We start from the raw sequence: 27,973 nt of genomic DNA, 5'->3' as shown, positions 1-27,973 counted from the left end.
TTTTACATAAGTAGAAATAGAAAAGTCAATATTAAGCTCAATATAAAAATCATTGCAGGGGCCAGCACAGCGGCATAGCAGGCAAAAGCACCGCCTGCAGTGCCGGAATCCCATATGGGCGCCGAGTTAAGTCCCGGACGCTCCACTTCCGATTCAGCTCTCTGCTATGGCCCGGAAAAGCAGTAGAAGATGGCCCAAGTCCTTGGGCCCCTGCATCTGTGTGGCGCACCTAGAAGAAGCTCCTGGCTCCTGGCTTCAGATCTAACCAGCTCTGGCCATTGCAGCCATTTGGGGAGTGAACCAGCGAATAGAAGACTCTGACTCACTCACTCTCTCTCTCTCTCTCTCTGCCTCTCTGTAACTCTCCCTTTCAAATAAATAAATCTTTAAAAAAAAAAAAAAAAAAAAACACAACACTGCAGCATTCAGGAAACTAAAAAGACCAAGAAATACACACAAATACAGTATACAAGCATTAATTCCAGACAGACTCCAAGACATGTGTGCTGGCAGACACAGAAACCAAAGTGGTCCCGTGGTTCCCCACACCCTATCATTTCCTTCTGCCTCACCTTAGGCAGCAGGTCACATGTCAGGGTTTCCCTCACACCACAGATGCTAATAATTTTTCCCCAACCTTTGCTTGGTTCTGAGTATAAAATCATCATTGATACCTGTTTGAGTACAACAGTTTTCAAATGCAAACAAAATACCTCAAAAGAAAGGAAATGTGCATAATTCCTATTAACAACATAGTTTAAGTTGAGAGGTGTTTAAATTTTAACTGAAAAGTGATCCCTGTTAAATGTAAGAGTGGGAAAAAGAGAGGGAGGAGATGTACAATTTGGGACATGCTCAATCGGACTTGCCCCAAATGGTGGAGTTAGAAACGTGCCAGGGGATTCCATATAATCCCATCAAGGTGGCATGCACCAATGCCATCTCACTAGTCCAAGTGATCAATTTCAGTTCACAACTGATCACTCTGATAGGTCTAAGAGTCAAAGGGATCACACAAACAAGACTAGTATCTGCTAATACTAACTGATGGAATCAAAAAGGGAGAGAACGATCCAACATGGGAAGCAGGATACACAGCAGACTCATAGAATGGCAGATGTCCTAAATAACACTCTGGCCTCAGAATCAGCCCTTAAGGCATTCAAATCTGGCTCAAGAGCCCATGAGAGTATTGTAGGCATGGAAAGCCAAGATACCATGGAAAAGGAAAAAAAAAAAACCTAAATGAAAGATCTCTGTGAGTGAGATCCCAGTGGAAAGAACGGGGCCATCAAAGAAGGAGGTACCTTTCTCTGAAGGGAGGAGAGAACTTCCACTTTGACTATGACCCTATCAGAATAAGATCAAAGTCAGCGAACTCTAAAGGCTTCCATAGCCTTGGCAACTCATGACTAGAGCCTAGGGAGATTACTGACGCCATAAACAAGAGTGTCAAATTGTTAAGTCAGCAACAGGAGTCACTGTGTACTTACACCTCATGAGGGATCTGTCCTTAATGTGTTGTCTAATGTGCAGTGATGCTATAACTAGTACTGAAACAGTATTTTTACACTTTGTGTTTCTGTGTGGGTGCAAACTGATGAAATCTTTACTAATTATATACTGAATCGATCTTCTGTATATAAAGATAATTGAAAATGAAAAAAAAAAAAAAACCTGGTGTTAAATTGGAAATTGCATAGAAAATTTATTAATTTTTAAAAAATATGTAGGATCTCTGTCTTTAATGTGCTGTACACTGTTATTTAATGCTATAACTAGTACTCCAACAGTATTTTTTTCACTTTGTGCTGGTATGTGGGGGCAAACTGTTGAAATCTTTACTTAATATATACTAAACTGATCTTCTGTATATAAAGAGAATTGAAAATGAATCTTGATGTGAATGGAAGGGGAGAGGGAGCGGGAAAGGGGAGGTTGCGGGTGGGAGGGAAGTTATAGGGGGGAGAAGCCATTGTAACCCATAAGCTGTACTTTGGAAATTTATATTCATTAAATAAAAGTTAAAAAAAAAAAAAAAGAGAAATCCTAAAATGAAATGACACAAACTTACAGGGACCTGGTAGCAAGCTAATCAATAGCATTCAAATTCAAGCGTCTTATTTACTGGCATCAGACATCATGGGAGAGTAGCAGAAGAGGCGGGATAAGGTCTCTGCAGGAAGTGCTTGCAACTAATCACAGGAACAGCTTTTCTGCCAAGCTCCCTGCAAGACCTTGTCTTTGCATGTCCCATAAATCCCCACTAACAACAAGCATTTCAAGTTTTACATTCTACAGGCTTAATGTTTCCCACACTCTACAAACCTTCACCCACATTCTGATGAATCCCAGAGGACCTTCTTCTCATCCTATCCCACCACTCAGAGTCACAAAACAGTCACACAAAAAGCCAAAGTTACTGTTCCCTTAAGAAACTGTGTAAGTTCACCTGGCATGAACAAATGTGACTATTAATTTTCCCCTCAATCTTTCAATTTTATCAATATTTTTGCAACCTACTTTAAGGTATATGCTTATTATAATGGACCTCAAATGACCTGTAGAGTAAAACAGGATATAAATACATAAAATGATTCTAACAGATTAGAAGCAACTAGAGTGATATTAAAATTATGGTACTCCTTTTATATAAATAAAAAAACATGATATTGACTGCCAACACATTTGCTAAAATTTATGCATGTGTTTCCTATAAATTCCTGTTTCCTAAAACAATAAGAACCAAATTTCTTTGAATTGCAGTAAAACGTATCAATCTAACTGACCCTAAATTTTTCCAACATACAGGAATTTGCTACTTCTACTTCCTCCATAATATTACTAGTTAACATATTTGCACAGTACTAAGCACTCAATACAAACAATTTTGTTCAAACCTCACAAATCCATGAGGTGGGGATTATTATTATTTTCATTTGAAAGATGAAGAAACTTAAAGACTGATTAGAAAATTTATCCAAATCACACAGCACAATGTTCAGTCTGGGTTTTAACTATACCCTACTATAAGTCAGTAAGTCTGTGAATGTTTATGGGATGCTGGCAGAAGACACAAGACTCCTGCATCAAAGACAAAGAACTCTGGTTCTCATGTCACAGGAAGCAGCAAGAGAACAAACAAGTTTGTGTTATTCTCACTGTTCCCAAATCCCACAATACCAACACAATATAGTCCACATGGGTGCTCTGTGCAGTGTGTTTGCAATCACAGCTAAAGAACACTGATAGACAGCTTTTATAGAAAGCAGTAAGCTTCTTCCATACGGCAAAGGAAGTATCTTATACTTATCCTGATTTGCTTGCCAAAAACAGTTCTAAGAAATGGACTGGGTTGGGGCCAGGTGTTTAACTAGGCATTTTTTTAAAAAAAAGATTTATTTTATTTATTTGAAAGACAGAGTTACAGAGAGAGGTAGAGACAGAGAGAGAGGTCTTCCATCTGCTGGTTCACTCCCCAGATGGCTGCAATGGCCAGAGCTGTGCCGATCTGAAGCCAGGAGCCAGGAACTTCTTCCTGGTTTCCCACATGAGTGCAAGGGCCCAAGGACTTGGGCCACATTCTACTGCTTTCCCAGACCACAGCTGAGAGCTGGATAGGAAGAGGAGCAGCCAGGACTAGAACCGGTGCCCATATGGGATGCCAGCACTTCAGGCCAGGGCGTTAACCCACTGCACCACAGCACCGGCCCCTTAACAAGGCATTTAAGACTGTTTGGGATCCCAACATTCCAGATGTTCAAGTCTGGCTCTGCTTCCTGTTAATGTGCACCCTGGGAGGCAACAGCTGATGGTTCAAGCACCTGTGTCTTTGCCACTCACATTGAGTCCTAGGCCTCTAGCTTCGGCATTGCCCCGTCTGGCAATTGCAGGATGGAGAGAAAACTAGCAGATAAAGATATCACGTACCCTCGCTCTAGCTCAAGCTCTCGCTCTCACTCTCGCTCTTGCTCTCCTTTTCATGTGCACACTCTCACTCTTGCTCTCCCTCTCAGCTTTCAAATAAATGAGAAACCTTTGGGGTTTTTCTCTTGTTTGTTTAATTCATTTATTTATTTGTGAGGCACAGTTAGGGAGAGAGAGGTCTGCCATCTGCTGGTTCACTCTTGCAATGGCCACAGTGGCCAGGGCTGGGCCAATTCGAAGCTGGGAGCTTCTTCCAGGTCTCCCATGTGAATATAGGACCCCAAGCACTTGGGCCATCTTTCACTGCTTTTCTAGACCAGTAGTACAGAAGTGGATGGGAAGTGGAGCAGCCAGGATATGAACCGGTCCCACAGGCAGAGGCTTAACCTACTACACCACAGTGCCGACCCTTATTTTTTTGTTTTGTTTTTTTACAAAAAAGAAATGGGTGAAGAATGGTAATGATCTCGCACTCTTGACAAGAGGTATATAAGCATAAACAAGAGACCCATGGAGGAATCTTTCCCAGCACTGATAGGTCCTTCAGGGAGGAATCAAATTCAACAATGCAGCACCTCATATGGTTTCAATAGGATTTGGTTCCCCATAACTCCCAGCAGACATTTAAGCCTGAAAGTCTCATGTTAATGGTTAACGGACTACTGTTAGTGGATTAAAAGTGGAGAGTTGGGCTGGCGCTGTGGCACAGAGGGTAAAGCCGCTGCCTGCAGTGCCAGCATCCCATATGGGCACCAGTTCGAGACCCAGATGCTCCATTTCCAATTCAGCTTTCTGCTATGGCCTGAGAAAGCAGTGGAAGATAGCCCAAGTCCTTGAGCCCCTGCGCCCGTGTGGAAGACCTGGAAGAAGCTCCTGGCTCCTGGCTTCAGATCAGCACAGCTCCAGCTGTTGAGGCCAACTGGGGAGTGAACCAGCGGATGGAAGACTTTTCTCTCTGACTCTCCTTTTCTATGTAACTCTGACTTTCAAAGAAAATAAATAATTCTTTAAAAAAAAAAAAAGTGGAGACTTGATCTAATTATAGCATCTGGGAGTTAAGCTTGTTGAGAGGTCTTTAGGTCATTGCAGTGTTGCCCTGGAAGTTAATTCTTATGAGACGATTAGTTGTAATGGCCAAGCATCCTCTCTCTACTTCTGGGCTTCCATGTGATCAATCTTCTGCCATCCTCTGGCTTCACCATATGCCTGAACCAAGAGGGCCTCCTAGTCTGGGACTACAAACCTCCAAACTCTAAGTCACAACAAACCTTCTTCCTTCCTAAAAAGTTTTCAGGTAATTTAAAGTAACAAAAAGCAGGTAATATAATGCTGTAACCTGAACTTGTAACAACTATTAGTAAAACACATTCCAAAATTTTAACTTTGTTCCCTAAATTTAAAGCTACAATGATTGAAGCCATTGACGCTTCTGGTTAACCATAACAAACTAGACATGAATACTTCCATAACCTCCAAAACACAATAAAAATAACAAAATATAAAAAGAATAGGAACCACCAAGGGCAAGAGTAGAAGAGAAAGGTCAACATATTTTTGGAAGAGGACAAAAGTGTATTAACAGATTCAGAAGAGCAAAGGAAGCCACAATCTAAATCCCTGGAGAAAGCAATACTGAAAAGGAAAGAGCTGACACAACCACAGAGAGCACCAGAAACAAATCATGAACTTGAAACACCAACTAAAAAACATGAAAGGTGTGAGTTAAAGAATGCAAACAATAAGGGATTCAATTTAAAAAAAAAAAAAAAACAGCATTAAAAAAGGTAAACAATGTGTTCTTGATTCTCTGATACAAGAATGTCAGCACAAAGACACAACTCAATCAGTGTAGGAGAGTGGAGGTTTCCTGTCTGAAGTCTGACTCTGGCTGGGGTCATCCAATAATTATTTTTGCTGGGGAGGCAGGGTGGGGTACTGCATGACTGAATAAGGCCCAGTAGTAAGTAAGTATCTTGGGCACCCATACCTGTTTAAATTCAGTTTTCAATATTTCACTCCCCAACATAAACAAAAACAAAGGATCATTAAACACTTAAAGAAAACAGTGTAAAAGACTATATAAAGGTTAACTAAATGAGAGGTAAATACACAATGAGCTAAAGAATACTGCAATTAATAACTTCCAAAAGAAAAGATAGTTATCTTCATGAAGCAAGACTATAAAAAGGAGAACCAAAAAGGGCTGTCAGAAATTAAAAACCAGAGAGAAGAAAAATATATAAATAAATATATAATTTGGAAACTAGTTGAAAAAATTTCCCTAAAATATAACAAAGATATAAAGATTAAATGTCAGGAAAAAGAAAAAAAAAAAAGAAGAGGACCCACCCAGAAAGTCCAAATAACAATTCAAAGGAGATTATAAAGAAAAAACATACGGGTAAGCATTGTGGCACAGTGGGTTAAGTACCACTTGTGACGCCCACATCCCTTATCAGAGTGCCAGTTCCAATCCTGGCTCCAGATTCAGCTTCCTGATACTGCATCCTGGGAGGTGGCAGATAATGGCTCAACTACTTGGGCCCCTTTCACTCACATGGAAGAACTTAATGGAGTTCTGGACTCCTGGCTTCTCCTGGCCCAGCACTGGCTGCTTGTGGGCATTTGGAAAGTGAACCAACAGATGGCAGAAATCTATCTCTATATCTCTCCCTCTCCTCTCTCCCAGTTTGTCCCACTACCTTTCAAGTAGATGAAAATAAATAAATAAAAATTTTAAAGAGACAGAAGGAACATAGAAAACATAAGGGAAAGAATTACTAAAGCCAATAGTAAAAAGAAAGTTCCTAAACTGAAGGTATCAAGCCTTTAGATTAAAAAGATCCAAGTTCCTATCCAAATAAATGAAAAAATAATTCAGATATCATCATTCAATTTCACAGTACCAGGACTGAGGAATGGGAATCGCAAAGAACAAAAAGATGCATAAAAACAATCAGAAACCAAAATGGAATCAGGCTTCTCAGAAGCAACTTTGGAAGCTAAAGGGTAATATACCTTCAAAATCCTGATGAGAAATTTTCCAACCTTGAACTGTATACAAAGGCAAACAACTCAAGTATAACACTATAATGGAGACATTTTCACACAACCTATATATTTTTTGCATAAAGATATAAATTAACTGACAATAACCCGGTGGTAGACAGAAGGAAAAGAGCATATGAGAGCAAAGTTTTGTATACTATTGAAATTAACTTCTTATTAATCCCAATTAGATTGTTTTAAGATAAAATAGTAATTACCATTCACAAGGAAACCATAAAGAAAAGAACTCAAAAAGATACAGGAAAAAGAAACATAAGAGAATTTAAATGGTACACCTGCAGATATCTACTTAACACAAAGAAGGTTGTAATAGAGAAATAGAGGAACAACAACAACAACAAAATGGAACAAATAGCAAGGTGGTAACGTAAATCCTGATTTATTGTAATTACATTAAATATAAATGCAGAAAATAATCCAATCTAAAGGCAAAGAATGGAAGAATGAATTTCTTGAAGTGATTAAACTATATACTATCTTCAACAGGCACACTTTAGATTAAAACACATAGGATTAAAGTAAAAGCAGGGGAAAAGTTATATCATCCACACAACAACCATAAAAAATCTAGAACAGCTTTACTAATGTCAGAAAAGAGACTTTCACTACAAACTCCTATCAGAGCAACACAAATGCAAATATGCTCAAGAAAACACACACAATCCAATTCCAGCAACATATGAAAAGGATTATATACCACTATCAAAGGAGATTTACCTCAGGAATGCAAGACCTGCTTAACATCCAAAAATCAATTAGTATAACACCATTTTAAAAAAGAGCAAACACGGAGTCCTTGCTACTAGACTTGGCTCCCCGCTGCGTCTGATTGTCTGATCGGGAGGCTGGGGAACGGGTGAGCGGCACACTTACCTTTCCTTGGACCCAGTCCATCCTGTACGGGTGGACTAAGACCCTGCATCTGGCGCCCAACGTGCGGCAGGAACAGTTACTTTTCGGCCGAGGCTAAGCGGTCTCTCAGGGTAAGTGAAACCTTAGTATGGTTTATGCAGTTTCGTCCCAAAAGGACCTGGCCTTAAAGGCCTTACGCTATATGTTAAAAAGTGTCTGGGTAGCTGTCATAACCTTGGCCCTTTGGATTCAGACGGCCAATCTCTTTTCTTGGATGCAAAAGGTAAAAAAAAAAAAAAAAAAAGAGCAAACACAGTAAGAGCAGGTGGACAAAATCCAATACCCTTTCATCCTGAAAATACTCAACAAAAATTGGAAGAAAATTTCCTCAAACTGATAAAAGATATTTATTTAAAAACTCACAGTAAACAACATGCATCATAGCATGCTCTCCTCCTAAAATCAGGATGTCCACTACTGCCACTTTGATTCAGCAGCAGGTGATGGCTAGAATAGTTGGGTCCCTGCCACCTATGTGGGAGATGCAGATTGAGTTCCTAGCTCGTGGCTTTGGCCTGTTCCAGCCCTGACTACTGCAGGCATTCGGGGAGTAAAGCAGATGGGAGATTCTCTCTAACAGACACTCCTCCCTCCACAGGAGCTATACAAATGACCAATGTGCACATGAAAAGATGTTCAACGCCATTACAAACGCAAATCAAAACCACATTACCCACTTCAATGAGTATATTTAACAAAGAGACACTAGTTGTTGGTAAGGACATGGAGAAATTGGTAAGTATAATAATGAGGCCACTTTGGAGAAAACATTTTGACATATCTTCAGAAGTTTACAGACTTACCCTATGACCTAGCAATTTGACGCCTAGAAATACCTGAGAGAAATTAAAACAAATATGTACAAAAACTTGTACACAAATATTCACTGCAGCATTATGAATAAAATATGAAAAAAAAACAAATATCTAGGAACTTCTGAGCACAAAAAAATATTATTCACCAATAAAAAATTACTGAAATATGCCAGAATGTGGAAAAAAGTCAAAAATATTAGCTTAAGTGGAAAAAACCAATCACAAAAGACTACATATTGCATGATTACATTTTACCCAGAATAGGCAAAACCACACAGACATAAAGTAGATTGATATCTGACAAGGATTAAGAGAGAAAAGAATAAGGAGTAACTAATGGGTATGTGGTTTCATTTTTTAGGGGCATGAATATGTTCAAAACTTGGATAATGGTGATGGTTGCACAACTCTAGAATTAAACTAAAAATCAATGAGTTACACAAGTTAAAAGAGTAAATTTCAAGACATTTGAATTCTAGCTCAATAAATCTATTAAACAAAACTATGTTGCAGGGCCCACACTGTGGCGTAGCAGGTTAACCTGCCATCTGCAGTGCCGGAATCCCATACAGGAACCGGTTTGAGACCCAGCTGTTCCACTTTCAATCCAGCTCCCTACTAATGCACCTGGGAAAGCAACAGAAGATGGTCCAAGTGCCCGGGGCCCCTGCCACCCATCTGGGAGACACAGAGGAAGCACCTGGCATCCATGGCCCAGCCTTGGTCATTGCAGCTCTCTGGGGAGTAAAGCAGCGAATGCAAAATCTCAATCTCGGTCTCTCTCTCTGTAACTCTGCCTTTCAAATAAATACATAAGTCTTGAAGAAAAAAAACAACTACATGCAATATACTGAGACAAATAAAGAATAGATAAAACAATAATGGACTTCAGGGGTCAGTGTTTTAGCTCAGTAGGTTAAGCTTCAGTGAACCCTGCTTCCCACTTGGAAATGCTGGTTCAAGTCCTGGGTGCTCTGCTTCCAATATGGCTTCTTGTTAATGCACCTGGCAAGTCACAGAAAATAGGCCAAGTATTTGGGCCCATGCCACCAACGTGGGAGACCAGGCTAAAGTTCCTGGCTCCTGGTTTAGGCTTTGCTCAGAGTTCGCTGTTGCAGCCATTTAGGAAGTAAACCCACAGATGGGAGATTGACTGACTCTTTCAAATAAGTATATCTTGCTTAAAAAAATAAATAATGGACCTTACCATGGATAAAAGTTAAAACAAAACAGAAGACACTACTGGTTTGTGCCAGATGCTCCTGTACATGACCCATGTCTACACCCAGGAAGCTGTTTAGAAATTTCATTGGCACTTCTAAGAAAATGACAGCAGCTCTAGAAAGGGCCTACCAAGCATATAACAGACATTAAACGTTTGTTCACTTCCCTCCATGCAGTCTCCTTCCCCCAACCCATGTAACTCACTGTTCTTGCTTACTACAGTGGACATGCCTTCCACTTGTCAAAAATGACAATGTCTTTCACCTATTCCAGCTTCTACTTTTCTCAAGTCACCTATTACAATACCAAACTAAAGTCTCAAGTAGTCCCAGTACCACCCAACTGCTCTAAATTTTCCAAGAAAGAATTTCTCTGCCCTCCAACTATACCATCAATCTACCTAAAAGACATAAATTCTTTTTTTTTTTTTTTTGACAGGCAGAGTGGATAGAGAGAGAGAGAGAGAGAGAAATGTCTTCCTTTTGCCGTTGGTTCACCTTCCAATGGCAGCTGCGGCTAGCGCATCGCGCTGATCCGATGGCAGGAGCCAGGTGCTTCTCCTGGTCTCCCATGCGGGTGCAGGGCCCAAGCACTTGGGCCATCCTCCACTGCACTCCCGGGCCATAGAAGAGAGCTGGCCTGGAAGAGGGGCAACCGGGACAGAATCCGGCGCCCCAAACGGGACTAGAACCTGGTGTGCCGGCGCCGCAAGGTGGAGGATTAGCCTGTTAAACCACGGCGCCGGCCTAAAAGACATAAATTCTATTTCCAACTCCCAACCTATGAAAAATGTTTTAGATTTTTTTTTTTAATTACAGCATGTTAATCATTCAGATTTGTCCAAAACTCATAATTTAAAACTATTCAGACAAACAGATTTTACTGACACAGCCTTTTTTTGTTTTCTTATTCTTTCTTATTTGGCTGTCTTTTCACGTTATTTTAAGTGACACGCTAAAAACTACACATATTTATGGGGTGCCACGTGATGTTCTGAAACATGTATATATTTTCTAATGTCCAAAGCAGAATAAACATATCTATTTCCTCAAACATTTACTACTTCCTTATGGTGAAAACGTTCAAAATTCTTTTTTCTAGCTTTTTTAGAATAACACACAGTAGGGGCCAGCACTGTGGCACAGCAGGTTAAGTCGTCGTCCACAGTGCCAGCATCCCATATGGGTACCGGTTGGATCCCAGCTGTTCCACTTCTGAGCCAGCTCCCTGCTAATGTGTCTGGGAAAGCAACGGAAGATGGCAGAAGTCCCTGGGCCCCTGCACCCATGTGGAAGACCCAGATGAAGTTCCTGGTTCCTGGTTCCAGCCTGACTCAGCACCAGCTGTTGCAGCCATTTGTGGAGTGAACCAGCAGGTAAAGATCTGTCTCTCCCTCTCTGTAATTCTCACTTTCAAATAAATACATGAATTAAAAAAAAAAAAAAAAAAAACCACAGTACATTATTGTCTTCTATAGTCACTTTACAAATGCCTTAGAACACCAGAACCTCTTACTCATATCTATCACTTAGTACACATTAAGCAACTTTTCCCCCATCCCTGCTTCTCCCTCTACTCTCCCCAGCCTCTGGTAACCACCATTCTACTCTCAACTCCTATGAGATCAACTATTTTGATTCTACATGAGTGAAATCATGCAGAACTTGACAACGAACTTCCAAAGTATTATCTCTTCTAAACCTTACTACTGCAAATAACTATTATTTGTCTGTTTGCTTCAATACCTTATTAGCTTTAAAATTTTGAACCACAAGATCTTAGTTAAAGATGAAGTTTTATAAAGTAAAACCCTTTTGTGCTTTAATAAATCACATATTTAATAAAGTGAATGTGAGGCTTTGTTGTACAAAGCTGCAAGACACTTTTTCGGGAAAGTACTTAGGAAAAGAATGCAAAAGGGAAGGAGGAAGGGTGAAAACAATCGGAAATAACCAGAAAAACATACTTACAGCCTCAAACTGCAAGTGGCTATCCTTCAAGAAACTCTGAATTTTGTCCTTGGGTAAAATACTAAACCGAAATCGGAGGAGATCCATTTCTTGTTGAATGAACCAGCGTCTAAGATCCTCACTGAAATGGACACAGGGAAATTAGAAGAATAAATTAAAAATGCAACAATTATTAAATATGAGAAATTTTTATGAAAATTTCAAACACACGCAGGATACCAACAGATTACAGTTTTACCACATATCACAATCTTCCAGGGATGTGTTGGGTACGAGGTAGAGGAGTGTACGAACATCAAATTAAAATTAAAGGGGCCAGCGCTGTGGCACAGCAGGTTAAAGCACCGGACTAAAGCACAAGCATCAGCTTCCTGTTAATCTACACCAGGGAAGGCAGATGATGGCTCAACTCCCTGGGTCTCTTCCACCCATTTAGGACACTGCATTGAGTTCTAGATTCCTGGTTTCAGCCTGGCCAGCCCTGGCTGTTACAGGCAATTTGCAGAGCAAATCAGCAAATGGAAGATTTTTCTGTCTGTCTCCATCTCTCCCTCAAATAAAGTTTAAAATAATAAACATTTTTAAAATCTAAAATACACAAGTACACCTCAATATTTACAAAACTATATTAATGTATAAGGAAAATACATAATGAGTATTATTGTTATACTATAAAAAAAATTACACTACTGAATGTAAAACAAGACTTTTTTAGGTGACTTTCACAGACTGTCAGCAATCCATTTATTGGATAAATTGCATAAACTACATGCTACTTTATAAAATAAAAATTGTAGGAACACAGCTGATAATTCCTCAACTATTATATTAGAATAATAAGCAATTCAAGATTTTTACATGATTAACCTATTAATCAAAAGAAATAGTCATAGCTATATCATTGGGCCAGAATTAATATGGGGGATATGGGACACGAAGTCATCATTAAAAAAAAAAAGTATTAACCCCTTCTCCCTCTAGGTGGCACTACTGACTTACCCATTCATCTCATATTCTAAAAGCCTATATCAAGTTCAAGTGTGCATTTGATTGTTTCTTATAATAGTTATATTTTTAAGAAAATTTTTAAAAGTCCCTCATCATAAAGAAATCTCTTCCAATTTTAACTCTCAAAGAATCTTTCCCATAAAATTTAAAGTGTTAGAGCAGGCATTCTGGCATAGTGGCTTAAGCTGCCACTTGCGACATGCACATCCCTTACTTGCATACCATACATGCCACATCACAGTGCCAGTTTGAGCCCTGGTAATGCATCCTAGAAAGCAGCAGATGATGGCTCAAGTGCTTGGGCCCCTGCTACCGACATGGTAGACCCAGATGGAGTACTAGACTCCTGGCTTTAGCCTAGCCTAGCCCAGGCATTTGGGACATAAACCAGCAGATGGAAGATCTCTCTCCTCCATCCCCATCAATCTATCATTCTGCCTTTCAAATAAACAGACTTTAAAAAAAAAAAAAAAAGTGTTTCATCAGGCCAAATTCTACACCCAAAAAAAAACAAAAATTTTCTGTTGAACACGTTCCAATTCAATGCCACATCATTCAACTCATGACCCACTGGTTCCTAATGTTACTCTGAATTTTCCTACAAGTAGTATAACACATCAATTTTCTCTGCACCAATTTATAAGCCAAGATACAGATACGACTATGAGATATAAATGTATACTTACGACTGGCAATAAGCAAGGCGCAAAATAAAATGAGAAATATGATCTCTTCTTCGTGGTTCATATTCATCTTCTAAATTTTCCTTAAAATAATGACCAAAAAAAAGCATTAGAACGTTAAGTAGTGTAAAGAAATACTAAGTCAGCATAGCATAACCTAATGGTAAAATTTCAAAACCACATTTTTTAAGAGTTATTTATTTATATGAAAGGCAGCTTTACAGTGAGAGGGAGAAACAGAGATCTTCCATCTGCTGGTTCACTCCCCAAATCAAATGGCTACATCAGCTGGGGCTGGGCCAGACTGAAACCAAGAGCTTCATCCGAGTCTCTCACATGGGTACAGGAGCCCAAGGACTTGGGTCATTTTCCACTGCTTTCCCAGGGCATTAGCAGAGAACTGGTTTGGAAGTGGAGAAGCCAGGACTTGAACTGACGCCCATATGGGATGCCAGTACTGCAAAAATAATGCACTAATGCCAGCCCTTCAAAAACACATTTCTTAATGATGCTTTCCAGGCTCATCAACAGTTTACTTAAATTGACAGCTGAAGTGACCTCCACAAAACCTTCCCCCATTTTCTTCCTATTAACTCCTCTCTGCTCAGTTTCTTTCTTCAGCCTATACCCAGTGGACTTTCCACTTCAAACACTTTTATGTCAAACGTCAAGTACCTTAATTTCAACCATCTAGCAAAACCTAGCTAGATCCTAGATTACTCTATAGCTATACCACGCAATCCTCAATCATCATGTACTCTCAAAATGTTGGAAAAAAATGTATACAAAATTATGGAAACTTGGAATATAAACTTCATGGTCTCTAATCTCAGTTGAACTCTTACCAATGTCAAGCAATCCTTTTCAAGTCCACAACACTTAACAATTAACAAGCCTTGACCACATTTACTAGGTAATACACAGTATTCTAAGTATTTTTAATGTATCAATCCTTTCAATCTCTTCAAAAAACCATGTGATGTGAAACATTAGTATTAATGATGAGGAAACTGGAGTGAGCATTTAGCCTAGAGGTTAAGCTACTGGTTGGGACACCATATCGGATAACAGAGTGACCAGATTCAAATCCTAGTTCTAATCTCAATTCCAGACTGCTAATATGCAGTCTAGGATAGAGTAGGTGATGGCTCCCTGCAATTCTTATGGAAGACTTGGATCAAGTTCCTGGCCATCCAGCTCAGGCCTGGCATTGCAGATATTTGGAGAAAGAACTAGCAAATAAGAGCTCTCCTGACTCTCAAAAAAAAATTTTTTTTCGTCTTTAAATTTCACTAAAGATGAGGAAACTGAGGCACAGAGGGGTTACTAAGTTATTAAAGGTCACCGAGCTTATAAACAGCAGAACTGGGATTTGACAATCATCTCTTTCCTTATTTCTTAGAAAAGCTGCCCCTATCACAGCACATCTTCCTCCTCTCTCTAAAGTTAATTTCATCTACTTTACAGAAAATCAGAGCCACCAGGCAGACTCCTTCAGTCCCAAGCTTCTGCATCCTCATGTTGTGTTACATTTCTATCCATCTCCATGGACAAAGCATCTCTCCTTCCTCATACATGAAGCTAATCACCACACCTAAACTCTCCAACCCATGTGCTTTTATGTCTTAAGGAACCTGATTTATCAAATATTCAAGGTATCTTTAAGTTCTCCTACTCTTCTTTCTATTCTAGATCTTTCTGTTCAGCCTATAAACACAATTGTTTCTCTTGTCACGTGTGTGTGACGTGTGTGTGTGTGTGTATCCCCTCTATATTCTGCCCTATTTCTCCCATCTTTTCAGTTAAACATCTTAAAATACTACATATTCCACATTCACGTTTCCACTTCTCTTCTCCAACCACTATCATTGTTCTGGTTTTTTACTCTACGTACAATGACCTTCATAACCACTAAGTCAAATGGACACCATAATACAACTCATCTCACACAATCTATCTTATGGTTTTGAAACTGTGTGGTTAAGAGTACCACCACAGAAACAAAATGTCCAGATGCCAATCTTGATTCCATCACTTACCATCATAGGAAACTGAGCAAGTTACTGAACTAATCAGTAACTAACACAGTTCCCTCATCTGTAAAATAGGGACATAACAGTATCTACCTTAAAAGACTGTAATCTGGATTACATACATTAATATGTAACAGAACAAAGTCTTATATACAGTAAACATGAATGTCTGCTGTTGCAATTTCTATATTATCAGTACTAATATTATGATCACGATTATTGAAGCCCAGCCTTTCAGGGCTTCTATGGGAATGCTATCCTAGTCCATCTCCTACTTCTCAGGGAGCTTCTTCTCAACTACCTTTCCAGTCTCATTTAAGTCCATTGCACATTAAATATTGGTATTCCTCATACCTGTCTCCACTATCTTCGCTTCTCAAACATTTCCTAGGGTACCCTCACCTAATCATAATGATTCCAACCTTTCCCTCATCTATACTCCCTCTACCTATGTCTTCTAAGTCCAGACCTACATCCAGCAGACACTTTCACAGGCACCTCAAACTCATGTCTAGAACTAAACTCAACAACTATCTTCTACAACTAGCTTCCCCTCCTGTACATCACATCTCAAAATATCACCACCATATACCTAGCTGTCCTAACTGGAAATCTGGGTGTCAATCATAGTCTCCCTTTTCCTCTGCAATCAGTCAATAAAATCTAGTGATTCTACTTTTCAACCTCTCTTCAGTTGGTCCCCTTTCATTTGGTTCACATTCCCACCATGTCCAAGCTCCTAACTGGTTTCCCTCCTATCAGACATGATCCTGTCAATATGCTGTTGACAGTCAACTTCCCAAATCAAAATCTGATCACATCTGTCAAGTCGTAGTTCCAGCACTACTTCCTCTGGTAAAGCCTTCCCAAGCCTCTCCAGTCAGCTGGGTAAATAATGTTTGTACTCTGAAAGATCCTGAAGTACACATCTAATAACAGCACCCACCATCCTGTATGGCACAATGTCTACAGATCTCTAGAGGGTAGAAGCCATGATGCTACTGAGAAGTCCACCATACTATATCATCAGACTACACATCAAATACCCATAGTAGACAGTAGGTACCTTCAGGCAGTCTACACTACATTAGTCTTTATAAAAGTTCTGTGCCTCGTACAAGACCTTTTTTACAGCTGACACATACTAACTGAAGGAAATTTTTTTCCTCGTTTACTTACTCTATAGGAGAACTTGACCTTTCGAATCTCAGCTTCCAGCTTACTCTGGTATTGCTCAGTTCCTTTCACATAGCTCACACCAAGATTTTCCACTGTCTTGAGCACTTACAAAAAGATGAAAAGAAAAAGTTAAAATGCAAGATAATTTTTTAAAATTAAATGCAGGACAAAATCTATACATAACAATTCTGCAATTATGTGTTTATAGAACATAACAAGTAACAAAGTCTTATTCTCGGTAAGTACAATACACAAGCTACAATCATGCATCAAATAATGATAAACACTCTGAGAAATGCTTCATTAGACAATTTTGTTGTTGTACAAAAATCATAGTGTACTTTAAAAAAAAATTATTTGAAAGGCAGAGTTACAGAGAGAGAGGGAAAGACAGAGATCTTCCATCCACTGGTTCACTCCCCAAATGGCTACAATGGCCAAGGCTGGGCCAAGCCAAAGCCAGGAGCTTCATCAGTGCCTCCCACATGGGTGCAGAGAACCAGGTACTTTCCACTGCTTTCCCAGGCACATTAGCAAGGAGCTGGATTGGAAGTGGAGCTCAAACCATTGCCCTCATGGGATGCCAGTGTCCCAGGCAGCAGCTTTACCCACTATACCACAACACTGGCCCCCACAGTATACCTAATGTGAACCAAGACACCTATAACATAACGTAGTGATATAATCCTAAATGACTACCACTGTATACGCAGTCCACCACTGGTCAAAGCATTACTTAGTGCATGACTATATATACAAGTATGTTTCCAAACGGATATCCTCTACCTGTGTTGCAGAACACATTCATGTCCTACCATAAAATCTAACACCAAGGATTCTCAATCCAGGAAGAGGGAAGGACAGTGATCACCACCGCACTGAGCCTCTGTTGTTGAGGAATAGAAAAGTGAGCCAGCAGGGGCTGGCATCCCATATGGGAGCATCCCATATGGAAGCCAGTTCGAGTCCCAGTTGCTCCACTTCTATTCCAGCTCCCTGCTATTAGCATGGGAAAGCAATGAAAGACGGCCCAAGTGCTTGGGCTCCTGCACCCACATGGGTGACCTGGAAGAAACTCCTGGCTTCCGATTGGCCCAGCTCTGGCCACTGCAGATATCTGGAGAGTGAACCAACAGATGTAAGACCTCCCTCTCCCACTCCTTCCTCTCCTTCTCCATTTTCTCCCTTTCCCTCTCTCTCTCTGTAACTCTGCCTCTCAAATAAATAATTTAAAAAAAAAAAAAGAGTGTGCCAGGATGGAAAACAAATTAAGCATCTTTGTCTGCTTGCTTCATGTGGAGCTACCTATTGGGCAGTCTGCTTCATTTAATCAACAAAGATCCATCAGAAAAAACCTGCCCTTCCTTCCCTGATGAAGCAAAGGAGAGAACACAACATGGCTATTGATGAAGCAGAGACATCCAGTCACCCAAATGAACTATCATGAATACAGGCTGCATGCTTTCAAAGGTGCCTAAAACCCCCTTAGTAAGACTAATTCTTCTCAAGGCGTTTTTTTTTTTTTAAGATTTATTTATTTATTTGAGAGGCAGAGGCAGAGAGAGAGGGAAAGAGAGAGAGGTCTTCTTTCCACTGGTTCACTCCCCAAATGGCCACATCCAGAGTCAGGAACCAGGAGCTTCCTCTGGACTCCCAGCTGGGTGCAAGGGCCCAAACTCTTAGGCCAGCCTCCACTGCTTTCCCATCCAAAGTCAGGAACCAAGAGCCTCCTCCGGACTCCCAGGTGGGTGCAAGGGCCCAAGCTCTTAGGCCAGCCTCCACTGCTTTCCCAAGATATCAGCAGGGAGTTGGATCAGAAGTGGAGCAGCCAGGACTCAAACTGGTATCCACATGGGATGCCGGTGCCACAGGCAGAGGCTTAATCAATTATGCAACAGCGCCAGCCCCTCTTGAGGCATCTTTGAATTCAGGAATGAAAAACCTAATAATCTCCTGAGCATAAATCCATGTCCCACAGACACCTCATTATGCTATCCAAATTAATTATCTCCCTGTCTTCCCCATCTCCATTAGCAGACTTTCCATCCACTAGTACATCCAAGCAGGAACCTCTACCCAGCACCTGCTCCCTCACTCCTACACCTCCAATACCTCCTCAGTATTCCTTTAATCTCTGCCTTTCCATCATTGCTGTTATTACCTTAGATCAGATCCTTACCACATCACTGCGTGTCAATCCCAAGAACACCTTATCAATCACCACCTTAATCCTTATGAAGCATCTGAAACTGTTAGGCTTTTTAAAACCCTTTCTTCCTTGCCTTTATTCTTTCATTCAACAAGCAGGTACTGAATGCTCCCTCTCTGCATTAAAAGTTCTTACCCTGTCCCTCTAAAAATGGGACATTATCTCACGTCTCCTTCCAATTTTCCCACAAGAATATCTTGGAAACATTGATAGTATTTTGGTTTCAATTCATGCCTTGCTCCTACCTTTCTTCCATCAATACACAAAGGTTAAATAAGCCCTAGTACAGTGGCCATATCCACCTTATACTCCAATACTAATTAGTGGTTTCATTACAAAAAAAAAAAAAGACCTTTAATTATCCATACTTCTCCATCCACCTTGAACTTGTCACTGCTCTCTAACACGACACTCTCTTTCCCGTCTCTAAGCTTTAGTAAACGCCGTTATCTCAACTTGGAAAAAATCCTTCACTTCTCTGTTGGAAAAATTTCAGCTCATCATCAAGATCCAAATTCCACTCAGCTTCTTTGAGAAGCCTGACTAAATCAGACTAAGTCAATCACTCCCACTTCCATGCCTTAATAGCACTACTATTCACTTTTACTAGAGCAAAATACTGAATTATGACTATTATTTCGTATGTCTCCCTACTGTAATACATCCCCAGTGAGGAATTACATTATTTACCCCAAAATCCCTGCCCTCTAGAACATAATAGCATTTAATAAATACGCACTATACAGTAAATGAATGAATGGCAAGCCCTTAATAACAAATCCTTCAGACATTTTTGAATGTGCTGCTGAATGAAAGAAATAAATTATTTTCATTCATCCCCAAGAAACATAAATGAGCATCTCAAGAACATATATTTTAATTTAAGTATCACTTACATTTAACTCTATCGATAGCCAAGTTTTCAAACTCTATCAAAGATATGTTTTCAGAAGGTGGCTGCAGGTAAAACTGAAGGCTATGAGGGTAGCTCACATTCTTCTGGTCACCTGTCAACCTCAGCTTCTTCCTCCGATTTCCTCCAGAAAACTGCATCCTGTTCACTTTGGAAGTATGCACATAAAAAAGGTTAGAACTACCAAAAAATGGAATAGAAAGGGAAACAACAAACAATTCTACAAACACAGAAAAATACTGAAACTGAAAGCATGCACACAATGTTAACAGCAGCTATCCCTGTGTGATGTCTTTATTTTCCGGATTTTCCACAACACAAGCTGAAATAACTTCGTAGCGGGGAGAGGGGTGCCAGGGAAGACGCAGCAGGTGTTCCTGTTAGCGACTAATATTAAAGTCAGGTGATGCCGCCAGCTCACTACAGGTCTGCGACCTTTATAATCGTAAGAGTTAAGACAAGGTTTTATGGGGTCTGCGATCCTGAACTCTTGAGCAAAGTGCGGCTGAGACTGGATGAGACTTAATAAAACCTCACCCTGGGGAAAAGAACTATTTTACAGAACCAGTCGGCAGCTATCTCCCCCAACTCCTGCCGGCTCCTGCGTCTCTAGCCCCCAACTACCAACCAATACCCAATCCGCCCACCCCGCCAGGTCAATCGTTCTGTCCCCAAGGCCCGCAAAACGATCTCCCTTTCTTACCGACTTGCAAGTACAGCTCTCCGTTCTAAATCCCTAAGAGTTCGTCTTACCTGCAAGAAGCCAAACTCTCACAAAATCACAAGCAAACGCCGCTCGGTCCAGGTGGCGGGAGATTTTATTTGGAAGCGGAAGCGGAAGTGGCACAGAAGACCCGCCCACCCCCGCACGAGCAGTGCGCACGCTCAATGGGGAGCGCCTGAGGGCTCGGTGTGGCGTCCCTGGTCAATGTTTTCACTCAACTGTTGTGAGCGGATTTTTCCCACATTGCTAGCGGCTCCTCCTATATATGGAGTCAGTAGCTTCTGGCGGTTGAAACCGAGATGCTGGCGGCTAAAACTTCCACACGGTAAAGTTTGACTCCAGGTAGTTTCTTGGGGACGCTAACACAGTTCCCATCAATTGAGGACTTCGGGGCGCTCACATCTGCAGGGCAGGGCCTCATCACTTTAAATCTGGGCGAGGAATGGAGAAAGAACGGGCACTGCGCTCCTCTTTGCACCTGGCTCGCTTTAAGTGGCCTTTTTTCGCCCCCTCGTTGAATCCTTCAGCGACCCTATAGCATACGTCATGTTCGTCCCATTTTGTAGATGGGAAAAGCGGCTGAAAGATGGTCGTCCGTTTGCGCATCTACGCACCGTATAGGTTTTGTTTCTGATACTGGACCACAACCCGCCTCGGGCCTGTCGCCTGCTCCGATTTACCCCCAGCTCCAGCCCCGCATTCGTAGGCGCCGGCGAGCGGTGGGTGCGCGCTCAGAAGGCGCTGCGGGGTCTCCGGGAACCGGAGGAGACCCGCGGGCAGGAAGCTCTGGCGGCCTCTCAAGAGTGGACTTCTTTCCTGATGTCCTGCTGCGTGAGAACCTCGCTCGCTGGGCTCGCCTCCTGGCTGGCGGGCAGAATATTTTAGCGCGGGAAGTAAACTTCTCTTGCGGCCTCTAGGAGGCGTGTCTCACCCACAAAAGTTCAGTAAAAGGAGTCCTTGGGAGAGGACTTTGAAAATGTTGAAGTTTCTAGAAATGCAAAGAATACTGAGACAATATCAAGCTTCTAACCACCCACGCAGCACCGGCTAAACTGTGGCTGGCACTGTGGACCACGACCTGTTCTATGGAATTCATGTTCTTCTCATAACTCTATGAGGTAGGTTCCATTGTGAACCCTATTTTATAGATAGGAAAGCTGAAGAAACATGAAGTGACTTCAGGAGGTCACGTGATAACAGAGCCAGGTTCAAGCCCAAGAAGAATGTCTTCAGGCACCAAAGCGCAACCATTTCACTGTTCTAATTCCACTAACACGTAACAGGCTCCCCTTATTTCTTTCCTCTCTGTATCACGCATATCACCTGTCCCAGAGAAGACACCTGGAGCCCAGAGAGTAAGAACATTTACCTGAATATCTGATCTCTGGATAGGAAATGAATTTAATATTAAAAAATACAAACAAATCTAAAGATTTGAATATAAAGATATAAAAGTAGGCATCTAAAAAGTTCACAAAAAGTATTTTGCAGTTATCAAACTGAGGAAAAGTTTTATCATAGACATCAAAAAGATTAAGACCATCAGGATACAAAGAACTTACATCAATACATCAGGAAAAAAATGTAACACACAGAATGAAAAGAGAAAAATAGATAAGTCATAATGGTGCATAAAGTGTTTTTATCACTGGCAGCAAAGAAATTTTCTCCTGCAAAATTGGCCAAGATTTCACATTGAAAATAGCATCCCCACCTGTGTTGCTCCTTTAAGCCCCCAAGGCTCCACTCCAATTCCCATGTAGTGTGATTCTATGACAGAAGTTCTTAATCTTGGTTTTTTGGGTTTTTTTTTTAAGTTATTTAATTATTTACTTAAGGCAGAGGGAAAGAGAGAGATCTTCCATCCACTGATTCCCTCTCCAAATGACAGTAACAGCTAGGGCTGAGCCAGACGGAAGCAAGAAGCCCGGAACTCCATCAAAGTCTCCCACAAGGGTGGCAGGGACCCAAATAGTTGGGCCATCCCCCTCTACTTTCCAGGCACATTAGCAGGGAATTGGATTGGAAGCAGAGCAGCTGGGACTCAAACTAGCTCACTGACATGGAATGCCGTTGACACAGGCGGAGGCTTAACTGCACTGCAATGCCAACTTCAAGATTCTAAATCTTTTGGGAATATGAACTACTGGACAATTCAATGAAAGCTTTCCTCAGAAAAATTCCACATACACAATGGCTTTGTTCACAGTTTCAAGAGTTTGTGATCACCACACGTAGTTGGTTAAGTATAGCAGTACTACTAGATTTTAAGCTCTTTCTGGACAGGTCCTTTTGTTTGTCTTTATGATCCCTAAAATGTCTACCACAGTATCTCCCAAATTAAAAAAATGAAATAACTACTATCATTTTATGATTGACTCAGAATACTGGAAAAATATGTATGTTCATGTTTAAAATTACCAACATCTTTTTGTAAAAGATTTATTATTTTGACAGAATTACAGAAAGAAGGAGAAAGAGAGAGAGAGAGAGAGAGAGAGAGAGAGAGAGAGAGAGAGAGAGAATCTTCTATTCACTGATTCAATCCCCAGATGGCTGCAATAGCTGGGGCTGGGTCAGGCCGAGGGCAGGAGCCAGGAGTTTCATTTGGGTCTCCCACATGAATGGCAAGGGCCCGAACACCTGGGCCATATTCCACTGCTTTTCCTAGGCCATTAGCAGGGAGCTGGTTTGGAAGTGGAGCAGCTGGGGCACAAACCACAGCTATTATATTATACACTTCAGTAGTCATGATTGGTAAATCCCATGAGCTCTTTCATGTATTCGTTTCATCAACTGATCCATACACATCCCAAAAGCAGGAATGGCTATGTCGATGTTTTTGTCACCCCAGTGCCTGGCACTCCATGAACCCTCAAAAGTATTTAGGAGACTGAACTGATAAATACTGTGACAGATGTATGAAAAAAGTCCTGGTTTGGCTTCACATTAAACAGATGGTTTGAATCAAATGTAACTCCAACCTAAAAAACTTGAAGTCCTCATCTGAAAACTTCATACACATTCTTTCCAGAATGACTTGGCTCCCCGGTTTAGCCTGTACTAAAGCACAAAGTACCTTCTCTGGCAGAACTTCTGTGAATCATCACTGCTTAATTCAGTGCCTGCCCTTGGCATTACTCAGCTGCAGAAAGACTGCCCCAAGAGGTATTCACCTTTAGATGACTCCATAGCTCCAGGACTCCTGTCCTGCAGTGTGTCACTCTTAAAGAGTTCAGAATTTGGTTGTGATGCTTGGTAAATCAAAGTGAGTGTTCATTCTTTCACTGTGCAGGGTGTGTCGCCCTAAAAACCAAAGGCGTGGTATGTTGCCTTACCAAATAAGTATGCTGCTAACATTAAGTCCTGCCAGCTGTCTTTGCCACAGAAGGCAAAGGAACAGGAGGCATTTCCAGCAGGATAGCTCACCCATAAAAGCTAGTACAGAGCTGACCAACCTCTGGTCCCTCCACCCTCTGCATTTCACTACCCAGTCGGGGAATTGGCTAGAAAGAAAATCTAAGGAGAGTGCTTCAATTTTCTCCCTCTCCTTTAGACCACTTTTATTAGTCTAGCATCAAAGAGCAAAAGAACTAAGGAAGAAGTATTCTCTTAAAGATTAGTGCAGCAGGGAGGACTATGCTTCTAACAATGTAAGGGAATTTCAGAAAAGAAAGTTTGTGGAAATGGTGTTAAAAGATGTTTGCTTGCATAGCTTCTCGGCCTTTTGGCTAAGATCAAGTGTAAGATGTTTGCTTTGGGGCAAAAAAAAAAATGTGAAATCCATGGATTTCAAACTCCAAAAAGTTTATGAGAAAAAAAATGTGTATTATTTAAAAAACTATGCATGTATTTCAAAAATTTTGGCACTACAATAAACTTATCTTTTAATTTTGCTGTTCCATGAACTTTTTGAAGTACCCACCTATATCAACATTGTTTGATTTGTTGCAGAAATATTACTTGAGCACCTACTTACTAAGTGCCAAACAATGTTTTCAGTGATAGAATTACAAGAGTGATAAGAGTCCAAAAGTCTTGCCTTCATAAGCCTTATATTCTTGCGGAGAAAAGAATAATGTATAAGATAAATATACCCATTACTGTTTTAGACAATAGAATGCTAAGTAGAAAAATAAACCAGAGAAGGAAGATGTAAAGTTGTTGGTGGATGAAATTTCAGAAAGGACAATCAGGAAGATTGGCTAAGAATGTGACCATCCAACAGGGAGCAGAAGAAAATTAAGGATTTTATTGTGTACATCTTTTTCAAGCAGATGGAAAGTTTATCATAATTCCCCAGCATTTAAGACATGATATTAGAACAGGAAGAAACAAATCAATGGAATAGAATTTTTAAAAAATCCCACATGCATGAATAGATCTAGCACATGACAAACCAACTCTACAAACACATCAATAGAGAAAAAATAGACAATTTAAATGATGCTAGGACAACTGACTACAGATCAAGGAGAACATATGGTATTTGTCTTTTGGGAACTGGCTTATTTCACTAAGTAAAATGGTTTACAGTGGCATCCATTTTGTTGCAAACAACAGGATTTCATTTTTTTTTTTTACCACTGAGTAGTATTCCATAGTGTATATATACGATAATTTCTTTATCCAGTCTTCAGTTGATGGACATTGGGTTGATTCCATTTCTTAGCTGTTGTGAATTCCTGCACTTTTTGAAGAGCCTTCATATTTTACATTTCCCTCACCTAAAAACCACACTAGTGCTCTCCCCTGCTCTCTGTTCCTGGTTCAAACTGACCTGATAAATGGCTACCTGTGCCTCTGGATTCTGGTTAGGTTCCAACAATGAGGGAGCCAAAAGGAGATGGGAAGAGGATAATCAAAGTGAGATCAACATGTTTATTAGCATAGCTGCCTCCTTACAAGGCTGCCTGTGTCCCTTAACCTGTCATTACTCTTCTCAAGGCAGTCAACTCTTTTTTTTTTTTTTAAGATTTTATTTATTTATTTGAGAGGTAGAGTTACAGACAGTGAGAGGAAGAGACAGAGAGAAAGGTCTTCCTTCCATTGGTTCACTCCACAGATGGCCACAACAGCTGGAGCTGTGCCGATCCAAAGCCAGGAGCCACTAGAACTGGTGCCCACACAGGATGCCCACACTGCAGGCGGAGGATTAACCTACTGCACCACAGCACCAGCCCCACGGCAGCCAACTCTTAAGGACTCTACAGCTCTCTTTCCTACCTTGCAGTTCTAAATAAATCTTTTTAAAAGAGTGAAGTAATATTTTGTTCAGGGATACATTCAGCAGGTAGAAAATGGTCAGATTCAAGAAAATAGCTAACTCTGGGAAAAGGAAGGAAATAGCTAACTCCAGGAAAAGGAAGGAAGAGGGACCCTTCTGCCCTCTTCTGTCCCCCCATTAGACCACCAAGACAGATCTAATATTGTAACCAACACTGAGATTTCAGAGCCTGGACTGCTGAAGTCTTGGTGTATAGGTTTCCTGAGGAGCAAATGTACTTGTGAAGTCCCTTGCCACTCCTGTCCATGATCCTGGGCAGGAGCTCAACCTGACAACACAGCTCCTCTTCCTTGTCTGTTTCTCTAGTCTCTGGCCTTCTCAGGTGCCAAAACCCAAAGGTCCTTTTCACCAAGCATCATTACCCTCACCTAAACTCTTAGCTTCACTGACATCAAAATTCACCCCTTGCAGTAATGACCTGGTTGTGGGGGGAGGGGAGGAGGCCACCTGAACTTTTTAGGCAGAGTCTGTACTTCCCAGGAGCTTCTCAGCACCCCAGCTATAGCTAGGAGATGGTGGTGTGAGGCAGTTGCATGTACTAGTATAGCCCTCTCATTCGGGGTACAGTAGTGTGGAGCTGAGGCACAGAATCCTAAGGCTAGGTCTGGCGTAGAAAGAAGAGGTATGTGCTAGGAACCATATAAAGTTTAATACACTATGCTTGGTTGAAGTTTTTCCATATGTGTGTGGAGGAGAAGGAAGGTGGAGTGAAATGATTGCTATCCTGAGCATAATATCTGGCAAAACTGTTCACTCCTGGTACTATTTATAGATGCACGAGGCTAAAAAATGAGTATGAAAAAAATCTGACCCAGGTTTACCCATTTGGAGATAATTTTTAATACCAGTATTCATGAGTATTGCTTATCATTTATGGATAATTATCCTATTCATTTAATTACTCTAGGCAAATTATTCAAACTTGTTGGTGAAATATGTTTTATTGAAATACTAACTATTCATGCCAACTCAGAGCACCCAAAGATTATAAGAAATATCTATTTTTACTAGCCCTTAAGGCATTGTGGTCTGGCTAAAAAGCTTATGAGAGCATTTCAGGCATGGAAAGCCAGGACATTGTGGTAAAAAAAAAAAAATCCTACATGAAGGATCTCTGTGAGTGAGACCCCAGTAGAAAGAAGTGGCCATGAAAGAAGGATGTACTTTTCTCTGAAGAGAGCAGAGAACTTCCACTTTGCTTTGCTTATGGACTTGTCTAAATACTGATGGAGATTGTGGACTCAAAAGGCTTCCATAGCCTTGGCAGCTCATGTCAAGCACCTCGGGTGATCACTAACATCATACATAAGAGTGTTAATTTTTAAATTAACAACAGGAGTCACTGTGCACTTACTCCTCTTGCAGGACCTCTGTACTCAGTGAGTTGTACTATGAGAATTAACTGTAAAAGTTCTTTTTAAACATTTGTGTGTTTGTGTGTGCATAAATAGTTGAAATCCTTACTTAGTGTAGAGTTGGTCTTTTGTGTATAAAGCTAATTGAAAATGAATCTTAATGGAGAATGGGACTAGAAATGTGAGAGGGAGGAGGAGGTGGAGTGGGAATGGAGGTGGGAGGGTGGGTAAAGTGGGAAGAATCACTATATTCCTAAAGTTGTATTTATGACATTTGTACTCATTAAATAAAAGGTTTCTTTGGGGAAAAAAAGAAATATTTTTAGTAACTCACTTTGGTGACTAACAATTCGGCCGAATGTCCTTTATTGTTCTTTCTCTGTTTAAATTCAAGCTGCTCTGGAATCTACTGTTAGACCCATCTACCTAGAACCATTGTATTTGTGTTTAAAGGAATTGAAGAAAGGAAGCCTAAGAATCTAACTAATCAAATAACTGCCTTCAGACACAATTTCTCTCCATGCTGTATAGTTGTTGACTTTTTTTTTTTCAATGCATTGTTTATAGAGCCTGCTAAATGGAAACTTCTAAAGGAAATTGATTAGTCCCCATGAATCCAACTAGATCATAACAATATCAGTTCTTCTCTAAGCTCAAACTATTCT

The 27,973-nt window shown here is 40.6% G+C and overlaps 1 protein-coding gene across 2 annotated transcripts in view; it reads right to left on the bottom strand.

Annotated features, from left to right (window-relative positions):
• Nucleotides 1-27,973, bottom strand: part of PRIM2 (DNA primase subunit 2) — a 333,865-nt gene that overhangs the window by 300,623 nt on the left and 5,269 nt on the right. Inside the window, exons 1-5 of one of the 2 annotated variants that reach the window (XM_062186314.1) lie at nt 20,696-21,436; nt 19,926-20,090; nt 16,821-16,924; nt 13,612-13,691; nt 11,918-12,038 (exon numbers count right to left, since the gene is read on the bottom strand). In XM_062186314.1, coding sequence (XP_062042298.1) covers nt 11,918-12,038; nt 13,612-13,691; nt 16,821-16,924; nt 19,926-20,082 — 462 coding nt within the window. In that variant the 5' untranslated portion in view covers nt 20,083-20,090; nt 20,696-21,436. Of the gene's footprint in view, nt 1-11,917; nt 12,039-13,611; nt 13,692-16,820; nt 16,925-19,925; nt 20,091-20,695; nt 21,437-27,973 lie in introns of those variants that run through there. The other variant, XM_062186315.1, reaches the window with a different exon arrangement.

This window comes from Lepus europaeus, chromosome 3, assembly GCF_033115175.1.
Source record: "Lepus europaeus isolate LE1 chromosome 3, mLepTim1.pri, whole genome shotgun sequence".
NCBI lineage: Eukaryota > Metazoa > Chordata > Mammalia > Lagomorpha > Leporidae > Lepus > Lepus europaeus.
The sequence above is the reverse complement of the archived record's forward strand: the minus strand, read 5'-3'. Positions and strand labels throughout refer to the sequence as shown.